Source organism: Neomonachus schauinslandi, chromosome 10, assembly GCF_002201575.2.
Source record: "Neomonachus schauinslandi chromosome 10, ASM220157v2, whole genome shotgun sequence".
NCBI classification, from domain to species: domain Eukaryota; kingdom Metazoa; phylum Chordata; class Mammalia; order Carnivora; family Phocidae; genus Neomonachus; species Neomonachus schauinslandi.
Genome location: NC_058412.1, coordinates 77,972,520 through 77,986,338, shown reverse-complemented (window position 1 = coordinate 77,986,338; position 13,819 = coordinate 77,972,520). Strand labels below are relative to the sequence as shown.

The 13,819-nt window shown below is 36.2% G+C and overlaps 1 protein-coding gene across 2 annotated transcripts in view; it reads right to left on the bottom strand.

Annotated features, from left to right (window-relative positions):
• EIF5B (eukaryotic translation initiation factor 5B) overlaps positions 1 to 13,819 on the bottom strand; it is a 100,006-nt gene that overhangs the window by 57,695 nt on the left and 28,492 nt on the right. For both annotated transcript variants that reach the window (XM_021701186.2, XM_044918807.1), the window contains exons 2-4: positions 2,053 to 2,178; positions 1,867 to 1,951; positions 551 to 1,223 (exon numbers count right to left, since the gene is read on the bottom strand). In XM_021701186.2, the coding sequence (XP_021556861.1) occupies positions 551 to 1,223; positions 1,867 to 1,951; positions 2,053 to 2,178 (884 nt within the window). The remainder of the gene's footprint in view (positions 1 to 550; positions 1,224 to 1,866; positions 1,952 to 2,052; positions 2,179 to 13,819) is intronic.

Sequence of the window (13,819 nt, the reverse complement as noted above, 5' to 3'; positions counted from 1 at the left end):
GTTAAGCATCTGCCTTTGGCTCAGGTCATGATCCCAGGGTCCCAGGATCGAGCCCTGCATCGGGCTCCCTGCTCCACGGGAAGCCTGCTTCTCCCTCTCCACTCCCCCTGCTTGTGTTCCCTCTCTTGCTGTCTCTCTCTGTCAAATAAATAAATTTTTAAAAACCTTAAAAAATAAAAAACAACAGGAAAGTATTTATAAAAATAAAAAAATTTTAAAACAGGGAAGAATTGTTATTATCTGACACTAAGATATCAAAAAGAATAAATTTATCATTTAGGCAACTTGCAGTCTTTATCAGCACCAAAACTGTTTTCTTTCACAGTGAAATTCTTTAAAAATCCTAGTCTGTACACAAACCATTTTAAAGATATTTTATACTACATATAAATGTTTAACAGTGAAAATCAAAAGTATTTAGATATAATTTTTACAAGTCCTTCAAAATTTAAGTCCTTTATAAGCAAGGGCAAAAACCAATATGACTTTGGGGCAAAACTTAGGACTATCAAACCAAACCTTCAGCCCTTTCCTTGATAATGTTACCAACCTTCAGCAGCTGTGGGAGTCTCTCCTTTCTCTTCAGAGGCAGGGACTGCTCCAATATCAAGGGCCACTTTGGATTTTACAGCTTCTTCTTCAGATTTCTTTTGAGACTGTTTACTCTGATCCTTTTTCCCAGTCTCTAACTCTTCTTTTTCTTTCAGCTTCCGCAGTTTTGCTTTTTCTTCATCTCGCTTTTTTCTTTCACGTTCTTTCTTTTCTGCCTTCTTTTGGGCCACTGTCTTAATTTTGAAGGAGGAGTCGTCGTCTTCATTCCCACTCTCCACATTAGGACCTGGCTTATTTTTTTGATTTTTTTTCTGTCCTTTTCTAGACTGCAAAAATTCATCTGATTCATCACCACTTTCACCTGAAGAATTTACTCTGGAACGCTCTTTAACTCTTTTACTGTTATCCTCATCTTCTTCTGATCCATCCCCCTTTTTATTTGATTTCTGAACTTTCCCTTTAGCTTTTTTAGAAAGTTTATTAAAATCATCATCATCATCATCACTCCCAGAGTACATTTCCACTTTTGGCTTTGCAGTCTTTTTTGATTTTGAATCTTTATCTTCCCATTCTTCACTATCATTATCATCAAAACTTTGTTTTTTGCCTTTCTGTCCTTTCTTTTTTTTATCTTGTTTTGAGGTGGATTCTTCTTCATTATTTTCTGTTGGCTAAAAAATTTCCATTGTTAAAGATTTTAATAGTTACATTTTATTTTTTAAAATAAGAGAGTCCTCAATCATGTATTTTACTAAGTACACATAGAAAAAATTCTCAAAATAACTTCAAAATAAGGTCCATTTTTACGAATATAAAACTCGACCAAGTACCAGAAGCTAGCCTAGGCCTCAGGCACATTTCACATTCACTGGAAATGTCAGAATCCAGGTGCTCTGAAGCAAGTACTAATCATCAGTTCACATTCACTACCTTCTCAAATGGCATACAGAGCCTATGAGGAAAAGGAAAGAAAAAAACATATGCCTATCACTTTCCCATTACTTTGAGGCTATTCAAATTCAAAGAATGAAAAAGAAAGAACACAGAACACCAAAGATGGGAAATGTTCTACCTCCAAATGTACCAATTCTATGAATAGGCAACATTATCACAAAATACGTTTAAATTCCCAAATAAATGTTTTTGTATCTGTGAAGTCTTAAAACACATTTCCTAAAAATTGTTTTCCCTCTTTGGCATCAGAATTTATAGCAATTTTTGAATAACATATTCACACTGCTCAAAAGCTTCCAAAAGCAGCTCCTCAAAACTGGCACTAGGTCACAGAACAGGTAACAATGGTCTGTTTTTCACCTTTACTGCAGCACTTTCTCTGTCAGCTTTGATGCCTTGAGCTTCCCAAGACAATTCTTCCAGTTCTTTCAGGATATCGTCTTCACTAGAAAAGGATTAAAATATATTCTGAGGCACTGAATTAGCTTAATAAGTCAATCTAGTACCAAAGCTAATAAAAATCAAATATATTTGAAATATACTTACTCAAAGTCTGGCTTTCTTTTATCCTTTTTCTTTTTCCCCTTTGACTTTTGAGGTTCCTGTTCTTTGGCAGCACCAGCTCCTTCTATTTCTGCAGCCAAGGCATCGAGATCAATGTCATCCTTGGCACTTAAATGAAAACAAAGAAGACCTAAATGTTATTCGAGAGCAAAATAATCTACCACATTAACAAAGAAGTTTTTTTTTTAACATTTTGACTTTTCTCATGTATTAGCAGCCCACTGAGAAAAATCATTTGGCAAGTTCTTTCATGACAATACTTGAGTTATATCTACTTATCAGCCTCCCTGCATCTGTTTCAATAAAGTTACACTCAAATCAGAAAGAACTATAACGAACAGCTCCAGGAAAATCTAGGTAACAAGAGAAGGAAATTAACTTTTGTTGATACCAAAGTTTTTTGATGTGTGCCTGAAACAAATGATTTATAAAATGGAGAGAGCTTAAAAGATAAAACAAGTCTTATAACTTTATTATTAATAGCAACACCTAAATATTTGAACAGCTATTCATTATTACTTGGAATAGTAGAAATTTTAGAGCTGGAAGGAACTTTAGAGTCCACCTAGTGTATTATCTCATTTTGCCAACAGGAAAACTAAGATGCACAAAGTCTGAATGCCTTGGGCAAAACATCCAAATCTAAATGAATTAGGAATGATTTACTAAATAAAACATAAAACATCCAAAACCCAGAATCAAATCTGCTCATAATCTTTTACATTCTTGGTTTCATTTCTGGTTCTATCCCACAATGTCCTCACCTACAAATATTGGAATAAACCAAACTATGTTCCAGTTAAAAACTACCGAAAACCAAGGAAGTCAGTCTGAGATGTACAAATATGAAAGGTAGATGAATCCAAATAAATGACACAGTAAGAAAACAAAAACTTCGAGACGCCTGGGTGGCACAGTTGGTTAAGCGTCTGAGGTCCTGGGATCGAGTCCTGCATTGGGCTCCTTGCTTACCAGGGAGCCTGCTTCTCCCTCTGCCTGCCGTTCCCCCTGCTTGTGTGCTCTCCCTCTCTCTCTCTCTCTGACAAATAAATAAAACCTTAAAAAAAGAAAAAAGAAAACAAAGACTTCATGCAACATGACCCCCCACTTTGCACACCTCGTCATAAAGATGCTTCATTTCAGTAAAGAAAATTTCTTGAGAATAACTTTTAGCTCTATGATAAATATAATTTTAAGATTAACAAGACACTGAGGATATAAAATTTATTCTCAAGGGTCTTAGAAGAGACAGATAGCAAATCAATAAACCAGGAGTTGCAAAATGCCAAATGCCAAGAAGTGAAGGAATTTTTTTTTTTTTTTAAGATTTTATTTATTTATTCATGAGAGACAGAGAGTGAGAGAGGGGCAGAGGGAGAAGCAGGCTCCCAAGGAGCAGGGAGCCCGATGCGGGACTCGATCCCAGGACCCTGAGATCATGACCTGAGCCAAAGGCAGTCACTTAACCAACTGAGCCACCCAGGTGCCCAAGAAGTGAAGGCATTTATGCTTTTATAATAGTTGTCCAGAACTGAAATAATTCCCTTTTGTCCTATATTTTAGATAGTGTATTTGAGCAAGATTATGTAACACTGAACTGCTGCATTGGGGAGGACTTCCTTTTTTCTTTTTCTTTTCTTTTTTTTATTTTTTTTTTATTTTTTTTTATTTTTTTTTTTTTTAAAGATTTTTTTATTTATTTGAGAGAGAGAATGAGAGAGAGAAAGCACATGAGATGGGGGAGGGTCAGAGGGAGAAGCAGACTCCCTGACGAGCAGGGAGCCCGATGTGGGACTCGATCCCGGGACTCCAGGATCATGACCTGAGCCGAAGGCAGTCGCTTAACCAACTGAGCCACCCAGGCGCCCCTCTTTTCTTTTTTTTAAAGGTTTTATTTATTTATTTATTAGAGAGCGAGCGAGAGAGAAACAGCATGAGAGAGGAGAGGGTCAGAGGGAGAAGCAGGCTCCCCGCTGAGCCGGGAGCCCGATGTGGGACTCGATCCCAGGACCCCGGGATCATGACCTGAGCCGAAGGCAGTCGCTTAACCAACTGAGCCACCCAGGCGCCCTGGAGAGGACTTCCTGAAGCATGAAATGCATAATCATAAAGTCAGACACTTCCTGGCAGAAGACAAGCCTGGAACCAAGTACTGAAGGAGCTGGACAAAGCAGGTGTGCATATCATATCAGACACAAGAAGTACAAAAACCTAAAGACAAAGTACATGATGTCTAAAGAAAACCCATAAAAGGGTATCTGAACCAACTGAGGTGTTTTTCGTTAAGTTATGGGTTTCATGACCCAACCCAAGATCAAGGGACCCAGTAACAGGGGTGGAGCTAGACAGGGTATTTTTAGCAATCTTTCCAAGTGACTTTGGGCCCAATTTGAGTAGTTATCCTTTTTAATAAATGTAGAAACCAAGGCATGGAGAATTCACCCAGGATCACACAAGACAGAGATGGGATTTGAACCCAGAAGTTCTGATTCCACAATAACAGACTCTTAACTCTGCTTACATAACCAAATTTGCATTTTAGAAAGCTCCCTTTGGTATGAGTGGCAGACTAGAATCTGAACTAGTTAGGAAGCAGGAAGACCAGTTAGGGAGCTTTTATAGTTATTTATAATGAGAAATAATGAACACCTGACTTGCAGCAGTGACAGGCAAAATGATATTATAAGATACATATTGAGGGAATCAATCAGCAGCACTTAAGTGACCAACTGGATGTGTTAAATATAGACGGGAAAGAATCAAGAACCATCCTTAGGTCTCATTAAATAAGAGAAACCTAAGCCCAGCCAAGCATCAACCAGCAGTATCTCCAAAGGCACCTCTGCCAATATTTCATACCACAGAAGCTTCTAAACACAGGGTGAGATGGGAAGATGGTTAATGGCTGAAGTTTGGCACCTCACCTCCAAAAATCTGCCAGCTCTCACCTGAACTATATTCATCTTATCAGAATACCTTGTGACTAATTATATTTCCAGAGCAGTCATTTGGTTTCATATTACTGAAACAAACATCTCCAGGGTAACAGTATATAGGGCTACCTTTGCATGCTATTGAGTCTGGCTAGTCTAAAAGACTGACAGGTTTTTGTTTTTTTTTTTTTTTAAAGATTTTATTTATTTGAGAGAGAATGAGAGTGAGAGAAAGAACATGAGAGGGAGGTGGGTCAGAGGGAGAAGCAGACTCCCCGCTGAACAGGGAGCCCAAGGCGGGACTCGATCCTGGGACTCCAGGATCATGACCTGAGCCAAAGGCAGACACTTAACCAACTGAGCCACCCAGGCTTCCCAAGACTGACAGTTTTGGAGTGCTTATCATATATCAAAGCATTGTGCTGATCAACCGCTAGACATACTATATATCATTTACTCCTAACAACTCCATGAAGTTAAGCTTAAAGATGATAAAAAGAATTTACAAAAGGCTAGAAAATAGCATACCAGGAACTCCCAAATCTGACATCAGAATTGTGCTGCCTTCCTTAAAAATGGGAAACCATCAAGTTTCTGAAATTGTCTGAAAAATTCAAACATACCTACAAAATATATCAGTGATACATAACACAATTTAAGTCTTAACCACAATGGTTTCTAAAGTGTTCCTTCAATATGTACTGAAGTTTCTGCCCCAGACTCAGGAAGAGGTCCTAAAAAGTCAACCATACTGCAATGACAGGACATGAAAGTGACACACATATAATATCAGTTGAAACTTTATACCTATATTTTCAGTGCTACTCCTATACCTCCCCACTACAAACTACAGCTTTAAGATTTCAATAAACCAAAGAATCAAATCTAAAATCCAGTCATGCTGATAAGAAAAGCTTTAAAATCTTCAAGAATTCTATAAAAGTATTTTTCTATAGGTATGTCTTTCTGCAAACCACTTTTCCCTTTAACAAACCCATAACATTCCTATTAATATTTCCTGTGACAACCCCCAATCCTTTATTCTAAACTTACTACTGATTTACAGAGATAAAAAGCAATTTTCTATTGTACTGTTTTCACATGGTACATTCTTCCATCAAAACAATAAATATAACTTAATGGCCTTTAAAAATAAAGCTATTAAAAAGTTATGTGTAGATTTTTGAGAAACAGCCAAACTCTTTTCTAAAATGAGTTTACCATTTAATATTCACAACAACAATATATGGAGATGTCCATTTTCTTTCCCCCCCCACATTCCAGCCAGTATTTGATATTAATGGGTACTGTTCAAGATGCTATAAAGGATTATGTGGTGGTATCTCATCATAGTTTTCATTTGCATTTCCGTAAAGGCTAGGGTAATTAAACATTTTTTCCTGCATTTATTTGCCATTCATACATACTGTTCAGTGAAATGTCTGTTCATATCTTTTGCCCATTTTATAATTGGACTGATTGAATGCTGAGTTTTGAGAACTCTTTTTATGTTCTGAGTCATTGGTTGAATACGGTTCATACATTTTCTTCCAGTCTGTAGCTCATCTTTTAACAGGGTTTTTATCAAAGCAAAAAATTTTCATTTTCACAAGATACTCTATCAAAATTTTATGAATCATGCTTTTGGTGTTATGACTAAGAACATTTCACCATGCCCTAGAACTTGAAAATAAAACCTGTTACCTTCTAACAATTGTGTGCTTTAATGTTTTGTTTAAACCTATGATCCATTTTAATCTTTTTTTTTTTAAAACCTATGGGTACTCAGCTGCTTTAGGAACATTTTAAAGTATCCATCCTACACTGAACTGCTTTTGCACTTTTGTCAAAAATCACGTAGATATACTTGTATAGGGCTATTCCTGAGTCCTTTATTCTCTACTGATCTATGTGTCTCTCCCTCTGACATTAACAATTATGATTAATGGAGCTATATAGTAAGTTTTGAAATCAGGTGAAATGATTCCCTCCCTTTATTATTCATTATGAGAATTGTTTTATCTATTCTTAAGTTGGACTTTTCAAATATATTTTAGAATAATCTTGTATATATCTATGAAAAAAGTCTTGCTAGAATTTTAACAGAAATTGTGTTAATTATATACAAAGAGATTTGAAGAGAACATCTTCATTATGTTATATCCATAGACTGGAAGACAATGTTTCTCCATTTATTTATGGAGAAACCTGTTACCAGGGTGCATTGATTTCTTCCATCAGTGTTTTGAAATTTTCACAAAACTAGTATTTTTTAAATAATTGGAGATTTTAAAACTCAGTTTCTATATACTCATTACTAATGTACAAAAATATGATTAGATCTTTATGTTGATCTGGTATACTGCAACCTTGTTGAACTCACTTATTAGTGCTGAGTTTTAAAATGGATTTTCTACAAACATCATGCCATTTGCATATAAGATCAGTTTTATTCATTTCTGATCTGTATTCCTTTTTTTCTTTCTTTATTGCACTGGCTAAAACTAGTGTTACGTTGAACAGCAGTGGTGAAAGCGAACATCCTTGCCTTGTTCCCAATCTCAGAGTTTTTCACCTCTATGTTAGCTGTAGGTTTTTTGTAGATAACCTTTTCAAACTGAAGAAGTTTCCCTCTATTTCTAGTTTTCTGAGTTTTATTATGAATGGGTGATATATTTTTGTCAAAAGCTTTCTGTATCAAATAAAAACAGAAAAAAATTTTTAAGTTTTCTGCATCAACTGGTATAATCATAAATAATTTTTCTTTAACCTGTTACCAGGGTGCATTACATTGATTGGCTTCTGAATAATGAACCAATCTTGCATCCACCTGAATTCACTCCATTTGGTCATGGTGTATATTTTTTATATAATGCCAAGATGTAGTTGTACTCAATTCTATTTGTTAACATTTCATTAACAACTTTTGCAATCTAGATTTATGAGGTTATCAGCTGGTAGTTTTCTTTTTTGTGCACACCACTTTCAATTGGCTTTGAAATCAGGGTAATACTAGTTTCATAAAAACATCTGGAAGGGTCTCCTCTCCTGTTTTCAGAAATGATTATATGGACTTGGTGTTAATTCTTCTTTAAATATTTGGTAAACCAGTAAAAACGTCAGACTCTGAAGATTTATTTTTCAGAACATTTTAAGTTATAAATTCAATTTCCTTAACAGGCATCAGGCTCTTCAAACTATTTCACCTTGGTGAGTTTCAATAGTTTGAGAAGTCTATTTCATTAAAGTTATCAAATTCAGGGCGCCTGGGTGGCTCAGTTGGTTAAGCGACTGCTTTCGGCTCAGGTCATGATCCTGGAGTCCCGGGATCAAGTCCCGCATTGGGCTCCCTGCTCAGCAGGGAGTCTGCTTCTCCCTCTCCCGCTCCCCCCCTCTTGTGCTCTTTCACTCTCTCTCTCAAATAAATAAATAAAATCTTTAAAAAAAAAAAAGTTATCAAATTCATGTGTATAGAGTTGTTCAAAGTATCTTTTTTTATCTTTTTGATGTACAGCTATAATACTATCCCCTATTTCATCCTTAAAGGCCTGTATCTAGTAAACACATTGATTCACTAATTTGTAACCTTCCAAAAGAAAGCAGTAGGCCCAAGTAATTTTACTGGTGAATTATAGCATTTAAGGAAAAAATTATACGATTTCTCCACAATCTCTAGAAAATAAAAGCAGAGTCTCCCTAACTCATTCTGTGAGGACAGCATTACCCCAATACCAAACCCAAAAACAGTGTAAGGTAAAACTACAATATCCTTCATAAACAAAGAGGTAAAAATCCTCAAAAAAAAATATTAGTAAACTGAATCCAACAATGTATAAAATGAATTATACACTACGACCAATTGGAACTTATTTCAGATATGCAAGATTTGAATACAAGAAATACTGTGAACAACTATATGCCAACAGATTCAATGACTTAGATGAAACGGACAAATTCCTAGACAAACTACTACAACTGATTCAAAAAGTAGAAAATCTGAATACACCTTTAACAAGCACTTGAGTCATTAATCTAAAAGTTTCCCACTAAGAAAAGTCCAGGCCCAGATGGCTTCACTGATGAATTCTATGATACATATAAAAAATTAACTTCAGGGGCGCCTCGGTGGCTTAGCCAGTTAAACAACGGCCTTTGGCTCAGGTCATGGTCCCAGGGTGCTGGGATTGATCCCATGTCAGGCTCCTTGCTCGGTGGGGAGCCTGCTTCTCCCTCTGCCTGCTGCTCCCCCTGCTTGTGCACTCTCTGTCAAATAAATAAATAAAATTAAAAAAAAAAGAATTACCTTCAATCCTTCACAGACTCTTTTGAGAAAGAGAGGAGGGGGAGGGGGCAGGAGGCAGGGAGGGAAAAAAAAGAACACTGAGGCCAATATTATCCAGATAACAAAACCAGACAAAGACAGAAGGTACAGATGAAAAAAAATACTATCACACCAAATCCAGCCACATATAAAAAAGATTACACATCACAACCAAGAGGAATTTACTTCAGGAATGCAAGGTTGGGTTTAATATACATAAAAGCAACGTTATCAACCGCATCAACAGGCTATGGAAAAAAAAAAAAAAAACCTATGATCATATTAACTGCCACACCAAAAAAATTTTATGAAACCCAACACCTATTCATATAAAAATACTCGCAAACAAGAAATAGAGATAAAGACCTAAACAAACAGAAAAATGTTCCATGATCATGAAGTGGAAGATAATATACTTGTCAATTCTTCCCACCATTATCTACAGATTCAACTCCTTTGCAAATATCAACAAACTGATTTGACACATTAAATGGAAAAGCAAAAGACTGAACAGTCAACACAATACTGAAGAACAAACTTGGAGGATTTTACCCTATTTCAAGACTTACTATAGAGCTTACTATTAAGACAATGGAGTAAAAAAAGATGCAAAATCTGTTGACCTTGGGTGTGGCAATGAGGTTTAAGATAAAACAAAAACCAAAAGCAGAACTCATGAAAGAAAAAATGATAATTTAGACTTTATTAAAATTTAAAGCTTCTGCTTAGAAGGATACTGATAAGAAAATGAAAACACAAACCACACAGTAAGAGAAAGAGAAAATACAAGCACACCTTCCTTTATTATGCTTTATGGATACTCTGTTTACAAACTGAAGGGTTGTGGCAAGCCTGCCTGGAGTATTTTTCCAATAGTACTTGCTCATATTGTGCCTCTGTGTCACAGTATTTCAAACCTTTACATTATTGTTATATTTGTTATAGTGATTTGTGATCAGTGATCTTTGATGTCACTACTGTAATTGTTTTGAGGCACCACAAATCACACCCACATAAGACAGCAAACTTAATAAACATTGTATGTGTTCAGACTGTTCCACCAACCAGCCATTTCCACCATATATTTATCTCCCTCTCCTTGGGACTCCCTATTCTGAGACACACCAATATTGAAATTAAGCCAACTGATAACCCTACATTAGCCTCTCAAGTGTTCAAGGAAGAGTTATACATCTCTCACTTTAAATCAAAAGCTAGAAATGATTAAGTTCAGAGAAAAAGGTATGTTGAAAGCTGAGACAGGCTGAAAATTAGGCCCCTTGAACCAAACAGTAAGCCAAGTTTTGAATGCAAAGGGTAAGTTCTTAAACAAAAGTGCTTCTCCAATGAACACACAAATGATTTAAAAAAAAAAAAAAGTGAAACCACCATATCACTGATAAAAGTTTTAGTGGCCTGGATAGAAGATCAAGCCAGCCACAACATTCCCTTAAGCCAAAGACTAATCAAGAAGGCCCTAACTCTCTTCCATACTATAAAGGCTGAGAGAGGTGAGGAAACTACAGAAGAAAAGTATGAAGCTAGCAGAGGCTGGTTCATGAGGTTTAAGGAAATAAGCCGTCTCCATAACATCAAAGTGCAGGGTGAAGCAGCAAGTGCTGATGTAGAAACTGTGGCAAGTCATCCAGAAAATCTAGCTCAGATTATTACTGAAGATGGCTACAATAAATAACAGGTTTTCAGTGTAGACAAAACAGCCTTACAACGGAAGATGTCATATACAAATTTCATAGCAGCTCATGGATCAGAGTAATTTTGGCTTACCAAGTCTCATTATGTAAGAAATACGTTTTGTTAGGCTATAGCTGCTAGAGATAGTGATTCCTCTGATGGATCTAAGCGAAGAAACTGAAAACCTTCTGGAAAGGATTCACCATTCTAGGTGACAACATTTATCATTCATGTGGAGGGATCAGTATTAGGAATTTGGAAGAAGCTAATTCCTACCCTCATGGATTACTCTGAGGGGTTCAAGACCTCAGTAGAGGAAGTAAATGCAGATGTGGTAGAAAAGAGGACTAGAATTAGAAGTGGAACCTGAAGATAAAACTGAAATGCTGCAATCTGATGATAAAACCTTTAACAGATGAAGTTGTTTCTTACAGATGGGCAGAGAAATGATTTCTTGAGATGGAATTTACTCCTGGTGAAGATGCTGTGAAGACTGTTGAAATGACAAAGAAGAATTCAGAGTATTACATAAACTTAATTGATAAAGCAGCAACAGGGTTTGTTGCAATTTTGAAAGAAGTTCTACTGTGAGTAAAAATATGCTATCAAACAGCATCACATGCCACAGTAAACTCATTTATGAAAGAGTCAATCGACAAAATTTATTGCTGTCTTCTAAGAAACTGCCACAGCCACCCCAAACTTCAGAAACTACCAATCAATGTGATCAGTCAGCAGTCATTAACATCAAGGCAAGACTCTACTCCAATAAAACAATTATGAATTACTGAAAGTTCAGATGATGGTTAGCATTTTCTAGTAATAAAGTATGTTTAAGTTAATACAGGTACATCCTTTTAGACATAATGCTATTTTTCACACACAACAGACTATAGTACACTATAAATATAATTTTCATATGCACTAGGAAACCAGAAAACTGATTTGATGTGCTTTATTGCCGTAGTCTAGAACCAAATGTGCAGTATCTCTGAGGTATACCTGTATTTGCAAATCACTACTGGCTGAAGTACTTGTATCCAAAATACGGAAAAAAAAAAAAAAAACTTTTAAAACTCAACAGTAAAAAAAGAACCCAGTTAAAATATGAATAAAGATCTTAACAGTCACTTGAGAGATAAATAAATGGCAAAAAAAAAAAAAAAGATAAAAGCTCATCATTTGTCATTAGGGGAATGCAAATTAAAACAAGGAAATAGGGATTGCACTGAATAGTATAAGATTGCTCTAGGTACCACAGACATTTTAACAATATTTGTTCTTCAAATCCGTGAGCATGGAATGTTTTTCCATTTCTCTGTGTCTTCCTCAATTTCTTTCATGACTGTTCTGTAGTTTTCTGAGTACAGATCCTTTGCCTCTTTGGTTTATTCCTAGGTATCTTATGGTTTTTGGTGCAATTGTAAATGGGATTGACTCCTTACTATTTCTTCTGTCTCATTGTTAGTGCATAGAAATGCAACTGATTTCTGTGTGTTGATTTTATATCCTGCCACACTGCTAAATTCCTGCTTTAGTTCTAGCAATTCTGGGGTGGAGTCATTTGGGTTTTCCACATAGAGTATCATGTCCTCTGCGAAGAGTCCAAGTTTGACTTCTTCGCCAATTTGGATACTTTTTATTTTTGTTGTCTGACTGCTGAGGCTAGGACTTCTAGTACTATATTGAACAACAGTGGTGAGAATGGACATCCCTGCCATTTTTCCTGACGTTAGGGAAAAAGCTCTGTTTTTCCCTATTGAGAATGATATTCACTGTGGGCTTTTCATAGATGGCTTTTATGATATTGAAGTATGTTCCCTCTATCCCTACACTGTGAAGAGTTTTAATCACGAAATTGTACTGTCAAATGCTTTTTCTCCTTCTACTGAGAGGACTATATGGTTCTTGTCCTTTATTTGATCTGCAGATATTGAACCACTCCTGCAGCCCAGGAATAAATCTCACTTGGTCGTGGTGAACAGTCCTTTTAATGTACTGTTGGATCGTATTGGCTAGTATCTTGGTGACAATTTTCGCATCCATGTTCATCAGAGATATTGGTCTGTAATTCTCCTTTTCAGTGGGGGGTCTCTGTCTGGTTTTGGGATCAAGGTAATGCTGGCCTCATAAAATGAATTTGGAAGTTTTCCTTCCATTTCTATTTTTTGAAACAGCTTCAGAAGAATAGGCATTAGTTCTTCTTTAAATGTTTGGTAGAAATCCCCTGGGAAGCCATTGGCCCTGGACTATTGTTTGTTGGGAGATTTTTGATTACTGCTTCAATATCCTTGTTGGTTATGGGTCTGTTCAGGTTTTCTCTTTCTGGTTTCAGTTTTGGTAGTTTATGTATCTCTAGGAATGCATCCATTTCTTCCAGATTGCCTACTTTGTTGGCATATAGTTGCTCATAATACGCTCTTATAATTGTTTGTATTTCTTTGGTGTTAGCTGTGATCTCTCCTCTTTCACTCATGATTTTATTTATTTGGGTCCTTTCTCTTTTCTTTTTGGTAAGTCTGGCCAGGGGTTTATCAATCTTCTTAATTCTTTCAAAGAACCAGCTCCTAGTTTCATTGACCTGTTCTACTATTCTTTTGGTTTCATTGATTTCTGCTCTGATCTTTATTATTTCTCTTCTCCTGCTGGGTTTAGGATTTATTTGCTGTTCTTTCGCCAGCTCCATCAGGTGTAAGGTTAGGTTGTGTATTTGAGACCTTTCTTGTTTCCTGAGAAAAGCTTGTATTGCTATATACTTCCCTCTTAGGACCGCCTTTGCTACATCCCAAAGGTTTTGAACAGT